Source organism: Centruroides vittatus, unplaced genomic scaffold (genome assembly GCF_030686945.1).
Source record: "Centruroides vittatus isolate TY-2023 unplaced genomic scaffold, ASM3068694v2 contig_397, whole genome shotgun sequence".
NCBI classification, from domain to species: Eukaryota; Metazoa; Arthropoda; class Arachnida; order Scorpiones; family Buthidae; genus Centruroides; species Centruroides vittatus.
Window position 1 is genome coordinate 745,655 of NW_027122212.1, and position 22,090 is coordinate 767,744.

The 22,090-nt window shown below is 27.4% G+C and overlaps 2 protein-coding genes across 2 annotated transcripts in view; one reads left to right on the top strand and one right to left on the bottom strand.

The window, feature by feature from the left end:
- The window catches only part of LOC136976151 (protein KTI12 homolog), a 35,288-nt gene extending 27,789 nt beyond the window's left edge, over positions 1–7,499 (top strand). Inside the window, exons 4-9 of the mRNA XM_067271361.1 lie at positions 1,613–1,668; positions 1,753–1,826; positions 1,927–2,086; positions 5,156–5,218; positions 5,289–5,357; positions 7,337–7,499. Of these exons, the coding sequence (XP_067127462.1) occupies positions 1,613–1,668; positions 1,753–1,826; positions 1,927–2,086; positions 5,156–5,218; positions 5,289–5,357; positions 7,337–7,477 (563 nt within the window). The 3' untranslated portion in view covers positions 7,478–7,499. The remainder of the gene's footprint in view (positions 1–1,612; positions 1,669–1,752; positions 1,827–1,926; positions 2,087–5,155; positions 5,219–5,288; positions 5,358–7,336) is intronic.
- A 2,547-nt stretch (positions 7,500–10,046) lies between these two features.
- Positions 10,047–22,090, bottom strand: part of LOC136976152 (neogenin-like) — a 52,284-nt gene continuing 40,240 nt past the window's right edge. The window contains 11 exon segments of the mRNA XM_067271362.1: positions 10,047–10,922; positions 11,000–11,124; positions 14,487–14,792; positions 15,075–15,215; positions 15,288–15,505; positions 15,598–15,736; positions 19,184–19,378; positions 20,774–20,872; positions 20,957–21,277; positions 21,375–21,470; positions 21,540–21,734. Coding sequence (XP_067127463.1) covers positions 10,824–10,922; positions 11,000–11,124; positions 14,487–14,792; positions 15,075–15,215; positions 15,288–15,505; positions 15,598–15,736; positions 19,184–19,378; positions 20,774–20,872; positions 20,957–21,277; positions 21,375–21,470; positions 21,540–21,734 — 1,934 coding nt within the window. The 3' untranslated portion in view covers positions 10,047–10,823.

A 22,090-nucleotide genomic window follows, 5' to 3' on the forward strand; every position in this document is an offset into this window, starting at 1 on the left:
TTATTTGTTTAAATAAAATAAAATTTTCTTCAAATTGCAGCATCTTTATGCATATTTATGTTTAATACATTTATTATCACTAATCCTTCTTCAACATAAAAGAGTTTCTTGAGTAACAAAAATATCTTTTATTTCAAAAAAGAAATTTATTTGGATAATCAAAATTTGATGTATAACAACATTGAAAGTTTTGATATTTTTTACTTATATTGATTTGGCTAACTCTTAAGCAAAATTTTTGGCCCTGAAAAGGGCCTTTTAATAATAATGTCTGAAATATTTGCATAATCTTTTAAGATTATGCAAACATTTCAGAAGTTAAATACTAAAGAAATCTGCTATTAATGCATTTCTCTTTGCAAATCCAGCTGCATTTTGACTTCTGACAACAGGCACTGGAACATCTTCATTCATGGAAATATCATCAGATTCTGTTGGAACTGTCATATTTCCATGTGAAATTGCAATGTTATGAAGCACTGCAGTGGCAACTATGACAGCCATAGCATTTTGAAGGTTGCAACGTAAACCTACCGATAAACAGGGAAAACATCGTTTCCACAAACCATATTGCCGTTCCACCGTGTTCCGTGCTTTTATGTGGCATCTGTTATACCTTTCAAAGAAAAAATAATTGATATTAATTTTGAAATATATATCATTTAAAACTATATTATGCATTAAATATATTTTAATAATATATATTATAAAATTAATAATTACCGTTTTTCTTGATCACTTTGTGGATTTAATATTGGTATTAACAGATAGGCCTTGCATCCATATCCACTGTCACCAAGAAGATGATATTTTGATGGAATGTCTCCTGCTTGAAACATAGCACACGGATGACTATTGGCAAATATAGTGCTATCATGAGAACTACCTGGCCATCTGGCTACTATATTCCTGATTTTAAGTTGGCTATCTTAGGGTTAACTCTAACTCTAACTCACATTGGTGAATACGGGGGTTAGTCATCTGTTTACAGTAAGTATTGGAAAGTTCAGGCCAAGGACAATGAGTAAAAACAATTTCTCATTGAGTTTTGAGTAGTTATAAAAAATAAGGTGTACTTCTTGTGTATGGTATTTATTTTTAATTCTAATTTTTGTAGTATGATATAAAAACATACATTGGGAGAGGTAACAATTTGCCAGTACAAAAATATTGGGAGGACATGTTTACTCTGTCCCTTGTAGATCATTGCCCATGCTCTTAATCCATACATTTACATGGGCCAGTTCAAAAGTGTTTCATCAGAATTGTTCATCAGGTCTGATTTGATTTGACCACAGTTGAGAATCTTTCTACTTTGATCAAGAAATGAAAAAATCAAAAAAGTGACATCTTATTTTAATGTGTATATATGATGCAGTTTACTTGCATCTCAATAAAATGCGGTTTACTTGTATGTATTGAATTAAATATATATATAAGAGTAAGATATTAATTGATATAGCATTGTTTATTATTATGTTGATATAGTAAAGTAGGAAACTGTTATTAAATACTATTGAGAAAGTTCATTTTTTCCAAAAACAATCAATTACATTCTATCAATTTTTATTGTTGTGAAAGTCACTTTAAAGAATTATTTATTTTCAAATAGGTTACAGATATGAACTGTATTGTATTTCAAAAGCTGCTAAAACTATTCATTGTGTGGTAAGAGATCTTATAGTTTTGGAAAGAAAGTAAAAAATAATTTAATAGTTTCAATAATTATAGTTGTAATTACTTATTTTTTAGATACATTGTGATGTAAGTATAGACATTTGCTGGGAATGGAATATAAATTGTAAAAATAAATACACAAGAGAAGTGTAAGTACTTATTTTTCTTTATTAAATTAATTGCCTAATTTTACATAGAATTTTAAATTTTATTATATATTAATTATTATCGAAAATAAATGTTTTACAGTTTTGATGCACTCATTCAAAGATTTGAATGTCCAGATTCTAGAAATAGATGGGATTCTTCACTTTTTACAGTTCATTCAGATGAAGCTCTACCTTTTATGGATATATATAAAGTACTTTTTATGAAGAAACCACCGCCACCAAATCAATCAACTCAGTCGGTAAACAATTATTTAACAATAATTAAATTTAAAATTTTTAAAAGACTGAACAAGAATTGAAAATCATTCTCAAGTTTAAAATAGAAAACATATAAAATACGTTCATACTTTATTAAAATTCTGTAAATTCAAATTATTATTACAGTTAAGAAAACTTAAAATAAAATTGAATTATATATATATACACATAAATATAATGTTCAATGTATATATATATATATATCATATATATATACAGTTTTTTTTCCCTTCACTACTAGGTGCATTAATAGACACTAGGCATTTTTACTTTATCTTTATTCAGAATAAAGATAAAGTAAAAATGCCTAGTGTCTATGTCTATTAATGCACCTAGTAGTGAAGGAAAAAAAGCAATAAAAGGAAGACACGATCTCGGAATACATATACGTGGTACGATCCAAAAGTTCAGGGTATGCAGTAATCTATGACAACAAAAGCATGTATTTGAAGTTACAGCATATGAAATGGATTCTACCAAACCACCTCTACGTGTTCAGGTTAATTTCACCCATGTCATGTGATTAAACCACGAGCGCTGCTGTTTTTTTCCGAAGATAGTTACCTTTGTTCTGCGACGTAATCAAAGTGGAGTTTCAAGAACAACCTCCAACATAAAATTTTGTCAGCGTTTAGGTAAAACACCTATGGAGATTTTAAAATTGCTAAGAAAGGTGTACGGTGATTCTGCGGTGAAAGGTCACGGTGAAGTCGAAATGTTGGAGGTTGTTCTTGAAACTCCACTTTGATTACGTCGCAGGACAAAGGTAACTATCTCAGGAAATAAACAGCAGCGCTTGCGGTTTAATCACATGACATGGGTGAAATTAACCTGAACACGTAGAGGTGGTTTGGTAGAATCCATTTCATACGCTGTAACTTCAAATACATGCTTTTGTTGTCATAGATTCCCCGAACTTTTGGATTGTACCATGTATATATACAGTTCAATTCAATGTATATATATACACACATTGAAAAAGATCTAAGTTGTTTAATATTAACACTTATTTTCAAGTTTTTATTCAAGTAAAACACCATTTTACTGAAAACTTTACATTAGTACAAATAAAAAAAAAACAAAGTATTTTTGATCCTTCCAGCTTGTTGTTGGAAGGCTAATTACTTAATACAACATAAAAATATATAGTTTGGAGCAATGATGTAATAAAATTTAAAATCTTAAAAACATTTCAAAGTTTCTTCCAAGTTCAAAATTTTAAAAGTACACAATAGATCATCAGCTAATTATCAAAGTTGTAATATGCTGAAACTTTATACAGAAATTGCCAACATGTAACTGAAAAAACAAGTTGTTACTTCTTAGCTAAGAAGCTTAAGTTATTAATAGAAAATATAAATAATAAAACCTGTACTGTGCTTTTTTGATAATTGGTATTCCATTGGTATATTCATAAAATACCAGCATTATTTTAAAAGTCAAAGTACTCCTGTGATCAAACAGTATCGGAATGGTTCAATAAAATGCAAGATTTGAATTTATTTATCAAAATTTAAATGTGTGCAGTTTAAATGAACCATTCCCAATATTTTTGATCTCAATAGTATGCATTATTATTTCTCAACTTTCTTTTAAAAATTACCATATTATTTATAAAACTTGTCTGTAACATTACAATATCAAATTTAAATACGGTAGTCCCTCGTTATATTGTACTATACATTGTGGATTCGGATATATCACTTTTTTTTTGGTCTCCCAAATTTTAAAATATCAATTGCCATTGAATTTCTTTTTGCAATGAAATATGGTATTTTTATTCATGCCATGTCCTTAAAACTACCACTGCAGGTGAAAAATAAATTTGTTAAGATCTCAACAAGCAAAACAGGTGGACAGATCAATTCTCATTTATGTTTCCTTTTGATATTAAAAGTTGTTTATTTACTGTCTCTTCATTTACAAGTTTCTATGAATTTAAAATTTCACGCATTTATGTGAATTGACAGTATTGAGTCAATTCACATGAAGGTGTGAAATTTTGAGTTCAAGGCAGAATGTGTAAGGAAAAGATTTTTTTATTTCTGAAGAGAAAGTTCTAAGATTTTTATACAGTACTGTAGTAACTTTATTTTGTTTTTTTAGAGAATTTTTACTCTGTAATTTTATAAGTTTTGATGTTCTATTATATGTTTAATATTATTTTTTAAATTTTCAATAACTATATTTATAATTTTTATTGAAAAATATAAATTACTTGAATTTTTAATAAGTGATTTATTTCGAAATATAGTACTGTATAATAAAATCACAACTGATATTTTGTTTTTATATTGACAGTATTTGTCTTTAAATGTCATTAAAGAAATAATAATGCTAAATAGGCATTCATGGTGTCGATGCTTACTTAAATGACATTTAATACGAATATAATCACAAATAAAATTCAGTATTGCACTAAGCTTATTTTATACCAGAAACACTCACTGATGAAAGAATAGAGGATAGATATTCCATAAGCATGTATAATCCGTTTAATATAAGCCCAGAATTTTTAGTACTCGGTTTTATCGTTCCTTTTCTTTGACTTCTGACAAGTGCGATATAATAATAAAATATCTATTAACAAATAGATACTCAAAATGTATTTCTGATCAATAAATATAAATATGAGGATAAATTGCCAAAAGTTGTTAAAATCCATCAGATTAGGATTGAGTTAATTAATTTTAAAGATAAAAATTTTTAAACTATTCATGTGTGTGTTTACATCTGTTGGAAATGTTAATTATACTGCTGCTAACATATTATTGAGTTACATTTGGATATCAGACAAAAATTGATCCAGACAAATGTATTAAATTTAGAATATAAATTAATCTAGTTAAGCACCTCAATTATTAATTATCGTGCTGATTAACTAACTAAATTATGATTGGATGAATTAATTGAATTAGCTAAGCATGTTTGATTTTTGGTAATTAACTTATTAACTATACATTATAAGTTGTATAGCGATATTTTAAACACTAAAATAGCACTTAATAAACTCAAGTAAGAATATTAATTAAAATCATATTTGTTTTTAGCAACCATTAGCAGCAACAAATTTTCTGTACGAATTGGATAATATTACACAGAATATTACAAAGGTATTTATTATTATTATTACTATTTTATATAAAATTTAGTCTACATTGAATTTTATTTTATAATTTTCAGACAATCGTTAATGCTCAGAAAACATCTGTTCCTGGAGATCTGATTTCTATTGACGGTGCAACAGAACAAATATCCTTTAGTTTCATATTATTATTTTTGAATGTAAGAATTATCTGATTCAAGTTCAAATTGCAAATTAATAATCAAAAAAATATTTTAAAATTGCGAGAAATAGATTCAAAGATTTTAATGTGATTGCTGTTATAACATTAAATTCTAATAAAGCTATGCATATTTAAATCATATATGTCATTTAAATAAGCATAGTTTACAAGATATGTTATGGTATATAACATATCTTGTATATAACAAATATAAAACAAGTTATTTTTGCAAAATTATACATTTACTTATGAAATTACTTCATTATCAATGCTTAAAAATCATTAATTACAAAATGAGGCATAATAATAAAATAGACCTCTTCACAAACAAAATGTTGTTATGGTTAAATTAATGAGTTTAGACAGCATTACCAGATCTTTTTAAGCTAGGTTCACACTGTGATTTTTATGTAGTTTTTGTAATTTGACTCTAAATGACACAGAATTGAATCAATTGAATTTTATTGTTCAGAAATTGATTTAGTGAACTTTAAGATTGTAAACAATACAATTCATTTTCATTGATTTAGTGTTATTTATCAATACCATTTTCCTCAGTAAGGCATGGGGAATGAACAAAAAATCAATCAGGATATTGAATCATGTTAAGTTATTAAATTGGTGATTGTTCAAAATTTTGTTACAAATTTTATATACTAATAAAGATTTATTTTTTTAATTAACTGAAATTATAAAACACTTGCTTCATATTGAAAATATACATTTTCTAAATATAAATGGTTTATTTTAAGTTAGTGGGCTGGTAAGATTTTGTAATTTGAACACCTCATTGTATGATGTCAAAGTAATTATCAAAGCAGCTTTTGTCACACACTGTAAACTGGGCTTAAAATTATAGAATTTAAAGAATTTAGTAGCAATAGTTAAAATGTGCTATCATTTGACTATTACATTACACTGATGACATTGCTCTTTAAAAATTAGTTTGAAATGAACAAGAAAAATGATCAACAAAACAGTTTGAAATGTCATGCAGTATTTTTTGTGTTCTTTTATTTAATTTTAATTCTTGTCCTAAAATTTAAAAAATTAATTATATGAATTACAGTATATGCATAGAATTGAGAGAATATTACAAAGATTGATTATGATAAATTATAAGCCTTTATGTAGTCCAAGAATTTGGCGTATCGTGTTTATTATATAATGGGCTATGGTTGTTGATGTTTATATGTAATATGTGTTGGAAAAATGTGTGATCACAAGCGACACTAAGATGCTAGCTGAACGAGTGCTAGATGGAGCATGCACACAATCCGGGACTTCCCTCTCTTGGCCACTCATTATATGAAAATTTGCTCGTTAAGCGAGTCATTTTTTCACAATTTATTTTGCTTGTTATGTGAGGTACTTATTAAGCGAGGTTCCATTGTATTAAATAAATTTTCTGATGGAATACAGAAAAAAGTAACTATGGTAAACAGTATTAAAGTAACCTGTTTTATATTTTTTTTTTAAATGAGAAAGATTAACCATGTCATTTATTAAACTCTTAGGATTTACATTATACCAAAATTGTGACTATGATATTGCATTAAAAGAGAAATGACAAATTTAGTCATAGATTTATTAAATAGTTTTGAAACAGAAAATATAGACTTATCAGTTTACTTTTTACAGTTTACAACAGCCAAATTTCTATTTTTTATTTTTCCTAGTCATATTTTTATACAAGTCTTCTACCTTCATCCATGAAAGAATTGTGGACTAACTGTAAGTTAAAAATGTAAGTTCTAGTAATATTGAATATGTAAATCAATAAAAATCTACATTTTTATTCTGTTTCAAGATTATATTATTAAACTATGCTTAAATTTTATAAGAATTATTATTTTACAAATAATATAATCGTATATAGATAAAACTGGAAGTATAACTTTATTGAGGAATTTGATATATGTTATTTTCTTTAATGCTAAAAACATCATATTAACTAGAACATTGACAATGCCAGAACTAACAAGATTAAGGCGTCAGTTCATTTCATATACAAAGATGCATCCAGTTGATGATATGAAAAAAATTCCTAACTTATATGTACAATATTTAAAAAATAGTTTATAATAAAAAGAATTTATAATATGATTTTGATGTATTTTATTTAATATAATTTCAAATATTTTTGATATTGATATAACTGTTCATCAGAGATGATGATTTTAAATACCATAACTCCTATGTATAATCCACGGTAGCATATAATCTTCAATGGATTATATTTCGTAAAAATTGCTCAAATGGAATCAAACCTTCACATAAACTGTTCTGCTATATACCTGCATCTCCAAATTTGTTGTTGAAACATAGCACATAGCATGTAATAGTATGCAGTTTAGATGATATTGTCTCAAACATTACATTTTTTCTCCGTTTCTTTCATTTTATTTTCATTAGCAATTCGTTGTAGATGTAATCATGAAATAAACAAAAATGGAATAAAGACACCAACCAATGCCGAATTGTCGGGCTAGAAAACGGCTATAGCAATATTAATAATTTAAGATAATTTGGAACTAGAGTTAGGCATTAGGCATTAGGCAACTTAGAGTTAGGCATTATAATTTTTAATTAAATAATTTAAATAAATTTAGGCCTAACTGGAAGAAAAGAATCGGCCCGAAGCGGGACTCAAACCTGCAACTTCTGCTCGCCATGCAGATGCGTTGCCAATTACATTACCCAGACCTCCGGTCCGATCTCCCCTTCCAGTATATATAAGCTTACGCTACGACCATCGACGGCCATTACATCGAGGTCCTCAAATTATTTAATTTAAAATTCTAATTATTAAATTTAGCAAGAGATGGCACCTAACACCTAACTCTAGTTCCAAATTATCTTAAATTATTAATTGCTATAGCCGTTTTCTAGCCCGATAATTCGGCATTGGTTGGTGTCTTTATGTATAACGGGTTAGTTGTTTATTTATAAAAATGGAATATTTGAGATGGAACTACAAAAAATCTGCATTAAATATAATAATATGCCAGCTGCACTTTTTGATTTGTTAACAGGAAAGGAACATTGGAAGAATAAAGTTCTCTAACGCTATATATGTTTTGGGTTATGTTTTTGCAAATCCCCAAATTAGCACTACTTCAGTGAGCCATGGGTGTGGCAGACGTCGAATGAACATGGTGTGCATCCCTACCATCACATGCTTGGCAGCATTTCATACCTGGAGGTCCTCAGACTTGTCTTGAACACCTTACAAGAAAAGCTGTGGTTTTTGGACATCCTTTAGACTGATGAGTCCACAGTTACAAGGAGTAGGATCATCAATTGCTAGAACTCCACTACTAGGATGTGACAAATTACATGATTAGGTGTGCATGCCATCAAGTACACTGATTGCTTAATGTGTGGTGTGGCATATGACAAACATCAGTAATTTGACCAGTGTTCATTGAGGGAACTATAACAGATCAGCATTATTATCAGCTGTCATGCAATATAGTAAGTGATTGGTTGAATGATATTCTTTTGAATGCATTGCCATATGTGTGGTTTTGACATAATGGTTGTTTTGCCCACAAAATGCTTATTCTTTCTTATCTTGCACATTTGGAAACAGTTATTGAGTAGGTAGTTGTATTGAATGGCTGCAATAGTCATCCAACTTAAAATCAATGAACTTCTTTTGGGGATACTTGAAAGATCAAGTGAATGCTATGGAACCTTTCACCATGGCAGATTTAAAGGAACACATTATTGATGACCATAGTTCTGTAACCTCTGCAATACAGTTTGAGCATGGTTCTGTCCTAAATCCAGAAGAGTATCAAAACTAATGACTATACAGTGTTCAAAGTGTGCATCAACTACTTGACAGATTTATTGTGTCTGTGCTGCACAAACTTTGAGTTAATTTGTTTGTTTTGTGCTTAAATGTTTACTATTTTCTTAGTCTTTTCTGCTCTTTCCTGTAAGTGTTTCTTCTGAATCAAGTATCATTTTGTACTAATTAAATGATGCTCTTTCATTTTGTATTTGAATTTTTTCTCTCTGCTGGTTTCTGAGTTAGTTTTTAGTTCCATATTTAACCATTAAGGGAGCTAAAATAACATTAAATAAACTACACATGGTCACTTTCCTGCAGATACCAATTACTTTCATGGAGCTACAACAGGTAGTTGAAAAGTTATAAGGGGTGTACAAAAACACTGTATATTACTTTTTAAAAACTATTTGTTATGCCTAAATGCTTTTGTTTGTAGAAAAGTTTGGAATTTTTTGCTTACTGGAAAAAAAAGATAGGAAGAATTAATATAATGATGATTGATTATAGAGTATCATTATAATCATCATCATCATCATCATCAGGTAGTATTCTTTCTACTTTTATTATTTGTGTCTTTATAGTATGTTACTAATTCTTCTACATTCTATATATTTCACTCCAAAAGTACATTTTATTTAAAAAATTACATTAATTTTGGACAATAATAAAACAGTGATTCAAATATATTTTTAAATTAATGGCTAGTGAAAATATCAGTAACTTTGGATTATGAAAAACAATTTTGATTCTTAGACATTTCTTAAACTTTAGTATATACTGTATTTACTATCTAAACTTAAATTGCAAATTACTCAACTCTTTTAAACAAATTTACCAAAAATAACAACAGGCTGTGTGTAAAGATTTATTTCTTTCAAATATATGGAAAAATTTATAAAAAGACATGAAAACATACAGAAGCTCAGTTTAAAATATATATACAAAAGTACAAATAGTCTGATGTCCGGTATGTCGCCGGATGTACAATAAAATTATGATGGAGCGAATTATAATTTTGCATAAACCGTTTACATTTGAGTTTGTGCATTTTATTTGAGATTCAAACAAATTCAACTAATATATAAAAAAAATGTGCAAATGATATCTACAAATAGAAAAATACATTCATGCTCTTATCTTAAAAACAGAACAATATATATATATATATAATTTTTGCCAAATTTTATTTATTTATTTTTTTTTGTTAAAATTTGTTTTGCAGCCCTTCAATAAATATCTCAAAATTCATTTTTAAAAATCACATTTTTTTGTAAATAGTTTTTCTATTGAAAATTTCCATTTTGTTTTTCAAATTCATTATAATTAGAGAAAATATTCTTTTATAAATCATTGTCTAGATCGATTTATGCGTAATGCCCTAAATGGAAAAACAAATTAATTAAAATCTTTGCTATTTGTGTATCAAAATAAATATATAAATCAATGCTTTCTGTTATAAAGTGTGTTGAGCATAGAAAAATTTCATCAAAATCTCGTGATTGTTTTAATTCTTCTCGAAAACTAAACTGCATCCAAAAAACAACAAATGGAAGCACAAACGCTCTCTTGAGATTTTGAATATGCAGTCCTTAAATTTATGGCACAATTTGCAAACAAAATGATTTTTCTTCAGCACTCAAATTCCGATGCCGTTATGGCATTTAAATCTTTCATTAGTCCTTCTAAATTTGCCATCTCTTGATTTAGTTCTTCAGTACTGTAAGAAGGCTATTTAAATTTAAAAATAAAAATTTAATTATATCTAATGTTGAACTTTGAATGTATTTTGAAAACATTAATTTTACCTGTGATGCAATTGGCATTGTAGAATGAGATTTGAGTGTTGATTGTTGAGAGGATGGTCCAGCAGGAGTTGAACAAGTAGGGGTATTAAAACCTTTGTGTGGACTTGCTAGAGGTTGTGACCTGACTATAAAACAAAAAAATTTGTATTATATTATAGTAGTTTGTGCTTAACCAGGCAAATGCAATGCTAATTTATTCCAAGATAATTTACTTCGAGAAATACACACTAATTAAAATTTTCCATTTTCATGGCACTGCGTGTCTTATAGAATAGAATTTTATCGATCTTTTCTTCTTAAACTGCTATCCATAAAAAGTAATACTAAAATTGACTATCAATTTTGAGATCTTATAGAATAGAAGAAATTCATTAATTTACAGTGTATGAGATATAGAAAAGATATAAATTGCATTTCTGGAAGAAAATGATATACCAGACAAAAGGAGCAAATCCAATCATTATTTTGGAATATGTTCAAAGCAGATTTATTATATTTATTCAAAAGGACATTAAGACATAGTAAAATTCTGGTATTTCTTTTAAGCTTTATAATAATTTGGAAATTTTGAACACTGAAGAGAACAGAATAAACAGTTTCAATATTCACAATTTAGGACATGATGACAGCTCATCATTTTTTTGGAAATGGTTTTCTAGAAAAGACTAACAGACATCATTTACTGGTATAAAAAAAGTTAATTTCTAAAACATTATTCAATTGCATTAGTCTGTTTTGAAAGATGTTTTCTTCCTTATATTAAATAAAATTATTAAAAAAAATTATAGCAGCATTAATGTAATCAGAAAAATTTTATAATTTGGAAATCTATAGAATGTTGAAAATACAATTTTTCTTTTTTTGTATTCACTGTGCCATACTTTTCCAGCTGTTATATATATATATGTGTGTGTGTGTGTGTAATAGAAGGAATCTGTCAAAAAATGATCCCCTCGAGAGTTTTTGGATGCTTGAAAATATCCAGAAATGTAAAAAAGTTCAGGGTTTTTTCCCTGTATGCGTGGAGTGAGGAGCATAATTTTGTTCACCCAATTTGAAGCTTAATAAACTCCTCTACATTTTATCAGCAATTTGTGTATTAGGGGCATTGATGGTTAAAGATTAAGGGAGTGGGAGTCACATATTGAATCTCAAGTAACATTAGACTTAAGGAAGATTTTACTCATTAGCATTTAAAATTTTTTCATAAAACTCATCTCTACCTTCAAAATTAAGCTTTTTGTCATTTTATATTATGAATTTTATTAATAGCAGATGGCACCATACAATTTTAACTTTATTGGTGGGAAAATTACACAATGAATTCTCTGCATTTTCCAGAGGTAATCTGCTATACTATACAACAGTTCATTCAAATTCAGAATTTTCACTGATGATTTGATTTTTGAAACATTCTATCAGCATTTTCATTAAGTATGACTAATGAGAATTCATGAAGGTAGAAGTAAATTATGAGTTTATTAAATAGTTTTGTTTGAAAAGCAGCATTAAATGTTCAATTTCTATCTTGACAGAAAAATTTAAAAAATACTTGAAAGAGGTAACAACAACTGACAGCAAGGATTACTGATTAATGGTATTTCAAGAATAATTTTAAAATATTGTTGCTATTTTATGCTAACAAATTCATGAATCCAACCCAACATTTTCTCATTTGATTCATTGAACATGATTAAATGACAAAATAATAATCATGAAAAATATTAATAAATAAGAATTTTATGGAAATAGTTGAGAAATTTAATATTTTATTTATGGTATCATTAAATAAAAGACAAGCAACAAACTGAAAGTTCTACCATATAAAAATCATTATATCTTTCACAACTGTAAAAATTGTTAATATTTATACATTGGAGTAAGGAAACCTTTGAAGAAAGTTTCTTTTCTCAAATGCCAAGTACATATATTTTTACAAAACATAAATGGTTGATAATGATATAACCTTTTAATTTTTCATGGTTTGTAAAAAAATATTTGAAATGCTACCAATATAAAAAATAATAATCCATTTTCTACTCGTGAGTGCTCGGTACTATCAGAAAATATAGAACTTTATTAATTTTTAACTTGGAGTTGGTGCTACTTGTTAAAATTAAATCAAATTTAACAAAAACTGAATTTATAATGCATTTGAAATTTAAGGTAATTTAAAAAAGCTGTAGTTATTCAAAATAATGTCAAATTTATGATATTTTATTTCAAATTAACTACACTGAGACAAAAATGTTTACAATAAGGGACCTATAATCCTATGTATTCAATGCAGTAATCAAATTCATGTACAGTACCATACACTTTTTATAATGTATTTTCATAAATCTGGATAATAGCTAGTGTGATATATCCTTGAAAAATTACAAGGAAGGGAGGCACAAACACCAAATCTTTCATAAAACTCCTTTAAAAACTTATGGATATGAGGTCTAGTGATCAATGAAGTAATCATTATCATTATAAGAAACATAGATAATCCAGTTCATCACATTTTCCCCTAGACATACAATCAGCTGTTCTCTTATAGGAAGGGGGAGAAAACCCCTTCCTATAAGAGAAAAAAGGCAATACTGAAAGATTTCTGACTTTCTGACTATAGCGGTTCAATAAAAAAAAAAAAAATGGCCATAAATCTTGGACATTGTACAGAAAATGTTTATTTTGGTATTGTCCTGCCCTGTTCCACAGTTTATACGGATCGTCATTCTCCAGATATCACTGTTGTGTTGGTTCACATACAGTTGAGATGGAATGTGAATTTAGTGTCTTCTGATAATTGGTCCATGAAAGAGATTTTTATTATATATAATGTATAATTTTGTGCACTTCTGTTATTATTTTATAAATTTGTTTTAATAAATTATGTTAATAAAGTGGTTGCTGTTTTGTAATATAAAAGAAGTAGACTTTAAGATAATGAAACAAGTAATCTTGCAAAGATGATGATGAATTTTTATCTAGAGATTTTGCTATGTGGTTTCAGGTTAATGAATGGATTTTTTAATGCTACACTAATGGCTTATTCTCAAAGTATTCTGTGGAACATCAAATTCTCTATCAACTCTGTTAATTGATTTGCAAAGGCTTCTGAGACAATTGAAATACATGCACTAGACCTGAGATGACTACTGTTTTTGCTTTTAATCTATAGCAGTTTTTAGAGCATTACATCTTAAACTAGTAAATTTTTTTGTAGATGACTGCTGCATGATAAGATAATATTTTTGACAGTTTATTTTTATTTGTAGAGAACTGCAACTGCAGTATGATGATAAACACAACTTTGACATTGATATTGTATAGTTTCCGTGAAATAAAAAGTTATTGACATCATTTTCATTAAGCCAGATTAAATATAGCTATGTATGTTTTACTAAAAATTAAAAATAATGTTCACACTTAAGGTAAAAAATTGTGTCTAAAAATTTTGATTGTATTCAATTGTTTATAAATTTAAATAATTACCAACCTATATGTTTTTGTTGAGGTGTTGTGGGAGCACTCTGACAGGGAGGTGCTGGGACACTGAAACTTTTGAGTGGATGAGCTTGACTTCTCTTTCCTAACGTGCCACTCGCAGATGCCTCATTTCTTCCTAATGTCCCCATTCCGCTTCCACTGGTGGGAACAGTCGAATAGGAGGGATGCTGTCCCGTTCCCATAACCATTGTTGGACAAAGTGTTATGTGCGGAGCTGGAGTAGACTGACTGATGGCTTGCTCATAAGGCAATGGGGGTTGTTGATTATGAGATGGAGATGGCAAATCTGGTGAATCTGAAATATTGAAATATTTTAATATCAGAGTGTTATTACTATAAGATTTATATCAGATGAATAAAATATACAAGGAGAAAATACAGATTAAAGATGTTTGTCATAATTTGTTTTAATGTCTTAATGATTTCTTTATGTAAGCCAGCTTTGGTAATTATAATGGAGCTATATTAAAAGAGATTAATGTTTATAATGATTAAATAAAAATTTGGAAATATATTTTTTTATTATTTCATATCTCATCTAATTGCTATATTATTTTTCATATAAAATAATATTTACCAGGATGAGATGTATCTACTGAAACATGAGCTCTAGGAATGTTGTACTGTGTTCGAGGGTAGAGTGGACGAGAGAGTCCAGCAGAACCTTCAAAATGTTGACCCATTGTACTATTAGGAATTGTTGCAGTAGAACTAATTGCTATGGATTTGGAAACATTTTATGCTTTAAAATACAATTTATTTTTTCATAACTTTTATTAACTTTACTCACCAACATAAGTTCCTGCTTTTTTATCTAACATATTAATCATTTCATCTGCTAATTCTTGAGAATTTCTAGGTATAGGTGTAATTGTCAGTGTTGACTCTACTTGATTACCTTTCTGCATTGACTTTAATTCCATTTGATCATGATGAATCCATAAATCTGGTGGTTTGAGTTCTTTTCCAATACCTTTTCCTTTATTGCCTCCTTTGTTGGTGCCATAGCTAAAATATTATAATTTTATACAATTAGTAATTTTGAAATTGTGATTAAAATGCTCTAAAACATTATCAATGGAAACTGTTTTTGGACATACCGTACTTTCTGAATTGATCTCAATCTATTTCTTCTGCGTTTACAAAAGACTATACTAGTAATTATAGCTATAACTAAAATAAAACCACCAACACTGGCTACAATAATATATAACATATTGCTGGTAAATCCATCATTATCTGAAAATTAAAAGAAAAAGATACTAAATATGGGTTGTAACTGTTACTGATTTTATTGAAAATTAAGATTTATAACTTCTAGTTTTAATTTTTCCAGTCTAAATTAAATTAATTACGATTAATTTAATTTAATGGTAATTAATGGTATCTCAACAACTCTTTCACTGTTTATGCATCTTATGTGATTCACCAAGGATTCTATTTGAGACATGTATGCATCACCTGTGATACATTTCACTAGTGATTTTTGAGCAACTTTTTAAAAGTGAAGCTTATGACTTATCTTGCATTTTAAGTTTCTAGACATACGAGAAATATCTGTTTTTCATTATAAATTTTGTTCCCTGAAGTTTTTTTAATTTATTAATGTTTTTATGATATTTTTATGTGATAAAATTTTAACGTAGAAGTATTTCAATGCAAAATAATTTATAAAATGGTAAATTTGAAGGTTTAAACAGTGAGTATTTAATTTATTTATTTTATAAACAAAAATAGAAATTTAAGAGGTATTATATTATAATTATTAAAATGTTAAGATTACTATTGATTTTTTATAAAAACAAAATGTTAAGTACAGTTTGGAAATAAAAATTTTTTGAAACAAATAAAATATCTTCTTTGAAGAATAAATTGTACTTTTTAGATTGATGACAAGCATTAAAACACATATGACAATAAACTTTATTGCAGCAGGTGATAATGGGTTAAAACTTGCTTTGCCATTTTTCTTGTTTGGTTGGCATCTTTTGATTCTGCTATCTTCTTGTAACAAGAAGTATACCTCTTTTGTGCTATTTTTCCTGCCATATTTCTACTTCCAGATTCCTGCAGTGCTTCTGGTATAAGTTCAACTGAATAGGAGGCACTTTACTTGGTAATTTTAGCTTATTATGTAAAGATCCTACTACAACTTTTGTAAAGTTTGGAGTAAATACTTTTGGTTGTGCTTCACACCTTGTAAATTATCCAGCTATTCAAAACTCCCATACTGAGAAGTTGGAATGCAATTTTTCACTACAATTTTTTTTTTTTTTTTTTTTTTTTTGAGAAAATCCAAACTCTAATTTACATTTGTAGTATTTATATGTTGTTTTTTGATGCTGCTTATTGAGGGAGTTTGTGATTGAATGTCTTCTTCTGAATAAGAGGTTGTGGATATCAATGTATCTTTGGAAGATGTGATAGGACAATATCAATCTTCAGAATCGGAACAAATAATAGCATTGTCATTTTCAAAATTATCTTCATCACTATTACTTCTATAATTGACCAGTGTCCAAACTAAATCCTCTGGCATAAACTTTCTCCCAACCATTTTGAGAGCCTTTTTCATTCATAAAAAAGTTGAAAAATCAACTTATAATGAAATGTTGCAAATGCATCTGTATTTATATCTTGAATAACATTGTAAACTTGGGAATGCATAACTTTTTGCAATTGTAAAGAAATAAACAGTGTATTATATATGATACATACAATGTTTCATAAAAAATTTTTCTCTATATGTGAATGCATCACATATGATACATGGCATTTTTATTGAAGAAAAATAATCACCTCCCTGTATTAATCTGTAATACATTTGGTAAAAGAACAAAATTTGATTCAATAGACTTTCATTTTTGTTAAAAGCATACAGGGAATACTGAAGAAAACTGATGAGACAGCAAAAGGATTAATATTAATAAAATATTTAAAAAAACAAATGGAGTCGGATAAAAAAAAAGCAAATGGATTAAGTATATCATATCATTCGTGGCCAAAAACGTTTGAAGTGTAAGTTTGTTTATGTTTATTTGCTGGAAAATTAGTGCTTAGGTATATGTTCGAATCTGTATGTACTGTTCCAGTTTTTTGAGGAAGTTATATTCACTATATCAGAATCCTGTGCACATTTAACAAAAATCATAAATACAGTTCTCAATAAATTATATTCCTTTTAAAAATTAATGTGATTATCCATTGTCTGTTGTTAAAATAAATATAATAAGACATTTAAATTCTCACCTCTATAACCTGTTACCGGTGCTTTACGTGTAAAAAATAAAGTGGGTGACAAACGTTTTTGAACTATCGCAAAGTTCTTCATCAGGTCAAATAGGTTTGGAATGCTTCAGAATGGAACGTACAGATTTAAAATGAAATCAAATGTGATTTCAACGAAATCTGTTTCGTTGAGCATGCATGATCATGCACTGATGGATATAATTATAGGTTGGCATCTATGAGGGCCTGCCAGGCTAGCAACAGATTAAGCTCCTCCTTCCAACAAGGCCAAAATTGTCATCAGCACATGCCACCAGGACCATCTTAAATGGCTAGAAGCCATAGCCATTTACAAAGCCGGCCGAGAGACCACCTGTGTCAACTGGAAGGAGGAGCTTAATCTGTCGCTAGCCTGGTAGGTGCTCATAGATGCCGACCTGTAATTATATCCATCAGACTATTGATTGCGCATGCCCAGTAAAACAGATTTTGTCAAAAGGACCTCTAGTTGACCTCTTAGTTTTTTTTTAAATATTGACTTATATACTGACATAAATGGTAGACGACTTTGATAAATTTATTTTCTCCAATAGAAATCTGACCATATGATTTTCTTCATAAATATAAAAATCAGATTTAAAATTTCATTTTAAGTCATAGGACTTATATTTTCTGTTTATAATATAGCATTGAAATTCATCAAGGAACAATAACAGGGCTTTTACTATTGTACTTTTGTTCATTTTTTAATCATTTTGTATAAAGATATTAAACATATCTGGAACAAATTAATCTAAATCTAATGCACACAAATGGAAAATTAAGTTGTTGAACCTTTTGTTGACAAGTAACTCTAATTTTATCATCAATAAGATACAGGGTTAATAATTTTCAAGGAGATAGAGTTAATGATTTAATTGACAAAAATCTAACAAATTATGTTTTTTACCAGAAATGCTGATCATTAGGAATTTTGAATCATCTTGTTATTGAAACGCTTAGAAATCATTTAAAATTTTTTGTTATTTAATTGATAGTTGTTCTATATCTTATGTTCAATTTGTCAATGTTATTACTGAGATTGGATCTGATAATGAGACAAACAGTTCAAAAAATATTTTATCAAATAATAAACTGACTCCTTGAAAATTATCAGCCTTGTTCTTTGTTGCTGAACCTTAATGATTATTATTGTTTTAATTTGTATTTAATTTTAATTTAACTTGATTACTAACATAAATGATTGTTGTACATACAAGTCATCTGAAATTTGTATGAAAGAGTATAGATCATTATTTATGTATTACAAAATGATTTTATATTTAACATAATTAAATTATAAACTAGCATATTTCAATATAATAATGTTCTATGCTAGTTCTGAGTACAAGCAAAAAGTAAAGAATGTTAGTGTTTAAACATACAATACATTAAACATATGAAATTTTGATATCTCACCTTTCTTTGTATGATAGGACACTTCTGATGAAAACGGGCCATATCCTTTATTATTTCTTGCTTGAATTTTAAAGTAATAAGTAGTGTCAGATGTAAGACTGTCAACAGCAGCTGACAGATGATTACTGTTTATATTTTTAATGATCCAATCTCTATCATGCTGAGTATTATCAGTAGTGTAAAAGATTACATAACCTGTAAGAAAAATTATTTTAAATTTCATTAAAAAAAAATATATATATATATATATAAGTAAATCTGAACTGATCAGAATATTTTCTTATCAAAACATGATGATTTTTAATGTATCAGATTAATTTACATATTTATATTTTAATTTTCATTTTTGTAAGAATTTATCCAGAAAAATTTACTGTGTTATATTTTTTTTATTACAATTTTCTGTTTCTTAATATACAGAAAGGAAGAAATAGAAATTGACTTAAATTAATAACAGAACATATTTACCAATATTTTTAACTAAAATTTTTGATACAGAGTTAATATTGATACAAACATTAATCTGCTATTTAAATTTTAATATTTTACTATAACTGTCACTGCATGTTGTCTGGGATAATTGAAAGAAAAATAAACGATGTAAAGATCTATCTTGATTCTTTTTGTTCATATTTCCTAACATACTCAATACATATACATAATAAATAAATAAATAAAGTATATAAAATTATACTTAATTAATAAAAACACCAAGAATTTTGAAGATTTTGACAATTAATAAATCTTATAATTGTGTTAACTAAATTTAACAACTAGAGCCTTAATCTGGAATTTATGTTGCCAACCTGCTGATCTTTATTAGTTCAATCATAACTGCAAATTCTGATTATTTTAGTAATCAATTATTATGATATGAATTTGTCACACTATCGATTTAGGAACAGAATAAAGTAAAATTATGAAAAAGTTTCACAGAAATATACCAATTAATCACAAAATGCTCAATGGTAAATTCTCAAATAATCAATTATTATCAAATAATAATTAATAAAATACACAAGACTGAATATTTTGCAATGATTATGTCACATTATCATAATGACTAAGTCAATATTTACTGATTTAGAAAGAGTTACTTAAATTCTATAATGAAATATTCTCCAGATTGTCATTCATAATTTTGAAATTTTCTTGACTTTAAAGATTATTATGAAAGATATATAATTTAAAAAAAGTAATATTTGAATAAACTTAAGACTCCTAAATAAAATATAAAAAGAAAAGTTCTCTTTCTGTTCTCACGCATAATAAGAATACAGAAAAATATATTTATGTCAATGGAAAATGACTGTATCTGATATTGTTTTTACATGTAAATTAATTTGATAAAGCTCTTTTGATTATGTATTCATACATGTATTTAACATCTATATAAGTAATTTTGTATAATATAATTTTAAAAGCAGAATAACTTTATTTACTCCTTGAATTACATCATTATAAAGAAAATTTAATTAATTATTGGCAAATTTTAATTTCCTACCTATTCAACTTATTTTTTAGTGATTCTTTATTAACCTTTGTATATAGTAATTAATTTGTTTATTTACATCATATGCTATCATTTACCTATTATCTCTCCATTTGGTTGTTTGGGAGGTTGCCATTGAATTGTAAGAGCTGAATCAGCTTCCACCAATTTTATATCACGAGGTGGTGATGAAGGTGCTAATTTTAAAAATTTCATTTTAAAAAACTGTACAACTTTGCTAAAAACCTGTATAAATTAAGAAATTAAAAATAAAAATATACCTGCTTCATGAGTAGAATTTAAAACACTCATGCTCCATGTGCTTTCTCGTCGGCCTTTAACTACTTTTACAGAGAATTCATATTGTGAATTTGGTTTTAAATCATCTATCATACAATTGAGATCAGTAGAATTAAAATACCGATATTTTGGATTGGATGAATAAGTAGATCCAGTGTACCGAACAGTATAATAACGGTTATCATTAATAACTTGATTTCGAGGTAATGTGGTATCTGTCCAATATAATACTACTGTTGTCGAAGACAAGACAATAGCTTTCAGACCTACAGGTGGTAACATTGGAATGATAGGTTCAGGTGCTACATTAAAAAATATAAAGTGTTATGCAGCTGTATCAAACATTACTATATTCCTACTAAAAACTTATTATTAAACAATTAACATGTTGAAACTTACTGCTTTCTATTAATGTTTTCACAGTTTCATATATAGGTCTTCCATCGCCAACTTGATTAAATGCTCTTAAACTAATCACATACTCTGCAGATGGTTCTAAAAAATTAATCTTTATTAAATGAGGAGTTTAATATGTAATATGTAAAAAACAAATGTAGAACTTACGTAAATTTTCAATTGTGTAATATCGTTGTTTTCCATCGAGGACTTTAGTGTATACGTCCGGAAATCCAATACCCCATCCTATCGTATAACCTCTTATCATAATATTTTGATTACGTGGTGGTGTCCAACTTACAAAAATAGTATTAGCTGTTGGTCGGGCTCTGACAGAACTAGGTTGATCAGGAACTCTTCCTTCTGTATAATATAATGATCACATACATAATTATATAAATCATATTATAATAATTTTTTACTGTATATGATTCAACTTATACTAATCCATTAGATCATACTTTCTTTTTAATGCTTCATTATTTAATTATAAATTTTTACAATCATATAATTTTAAAGCTAAATTCTATTAAATTACTTTAAGAAAGTACAAGAAAGATGTAAAAATCAATTTAAAATCAATCAATTAGCCAATTAAAAAAATATATATAAAATAAATGTAATTGTTTTTAATGAAACTTTTATTATAATATAAAAATACTAATTAAAAATAAATAAAGGCAAATTTATAATTTAGAAGCAAAAAATTTTATTATAAA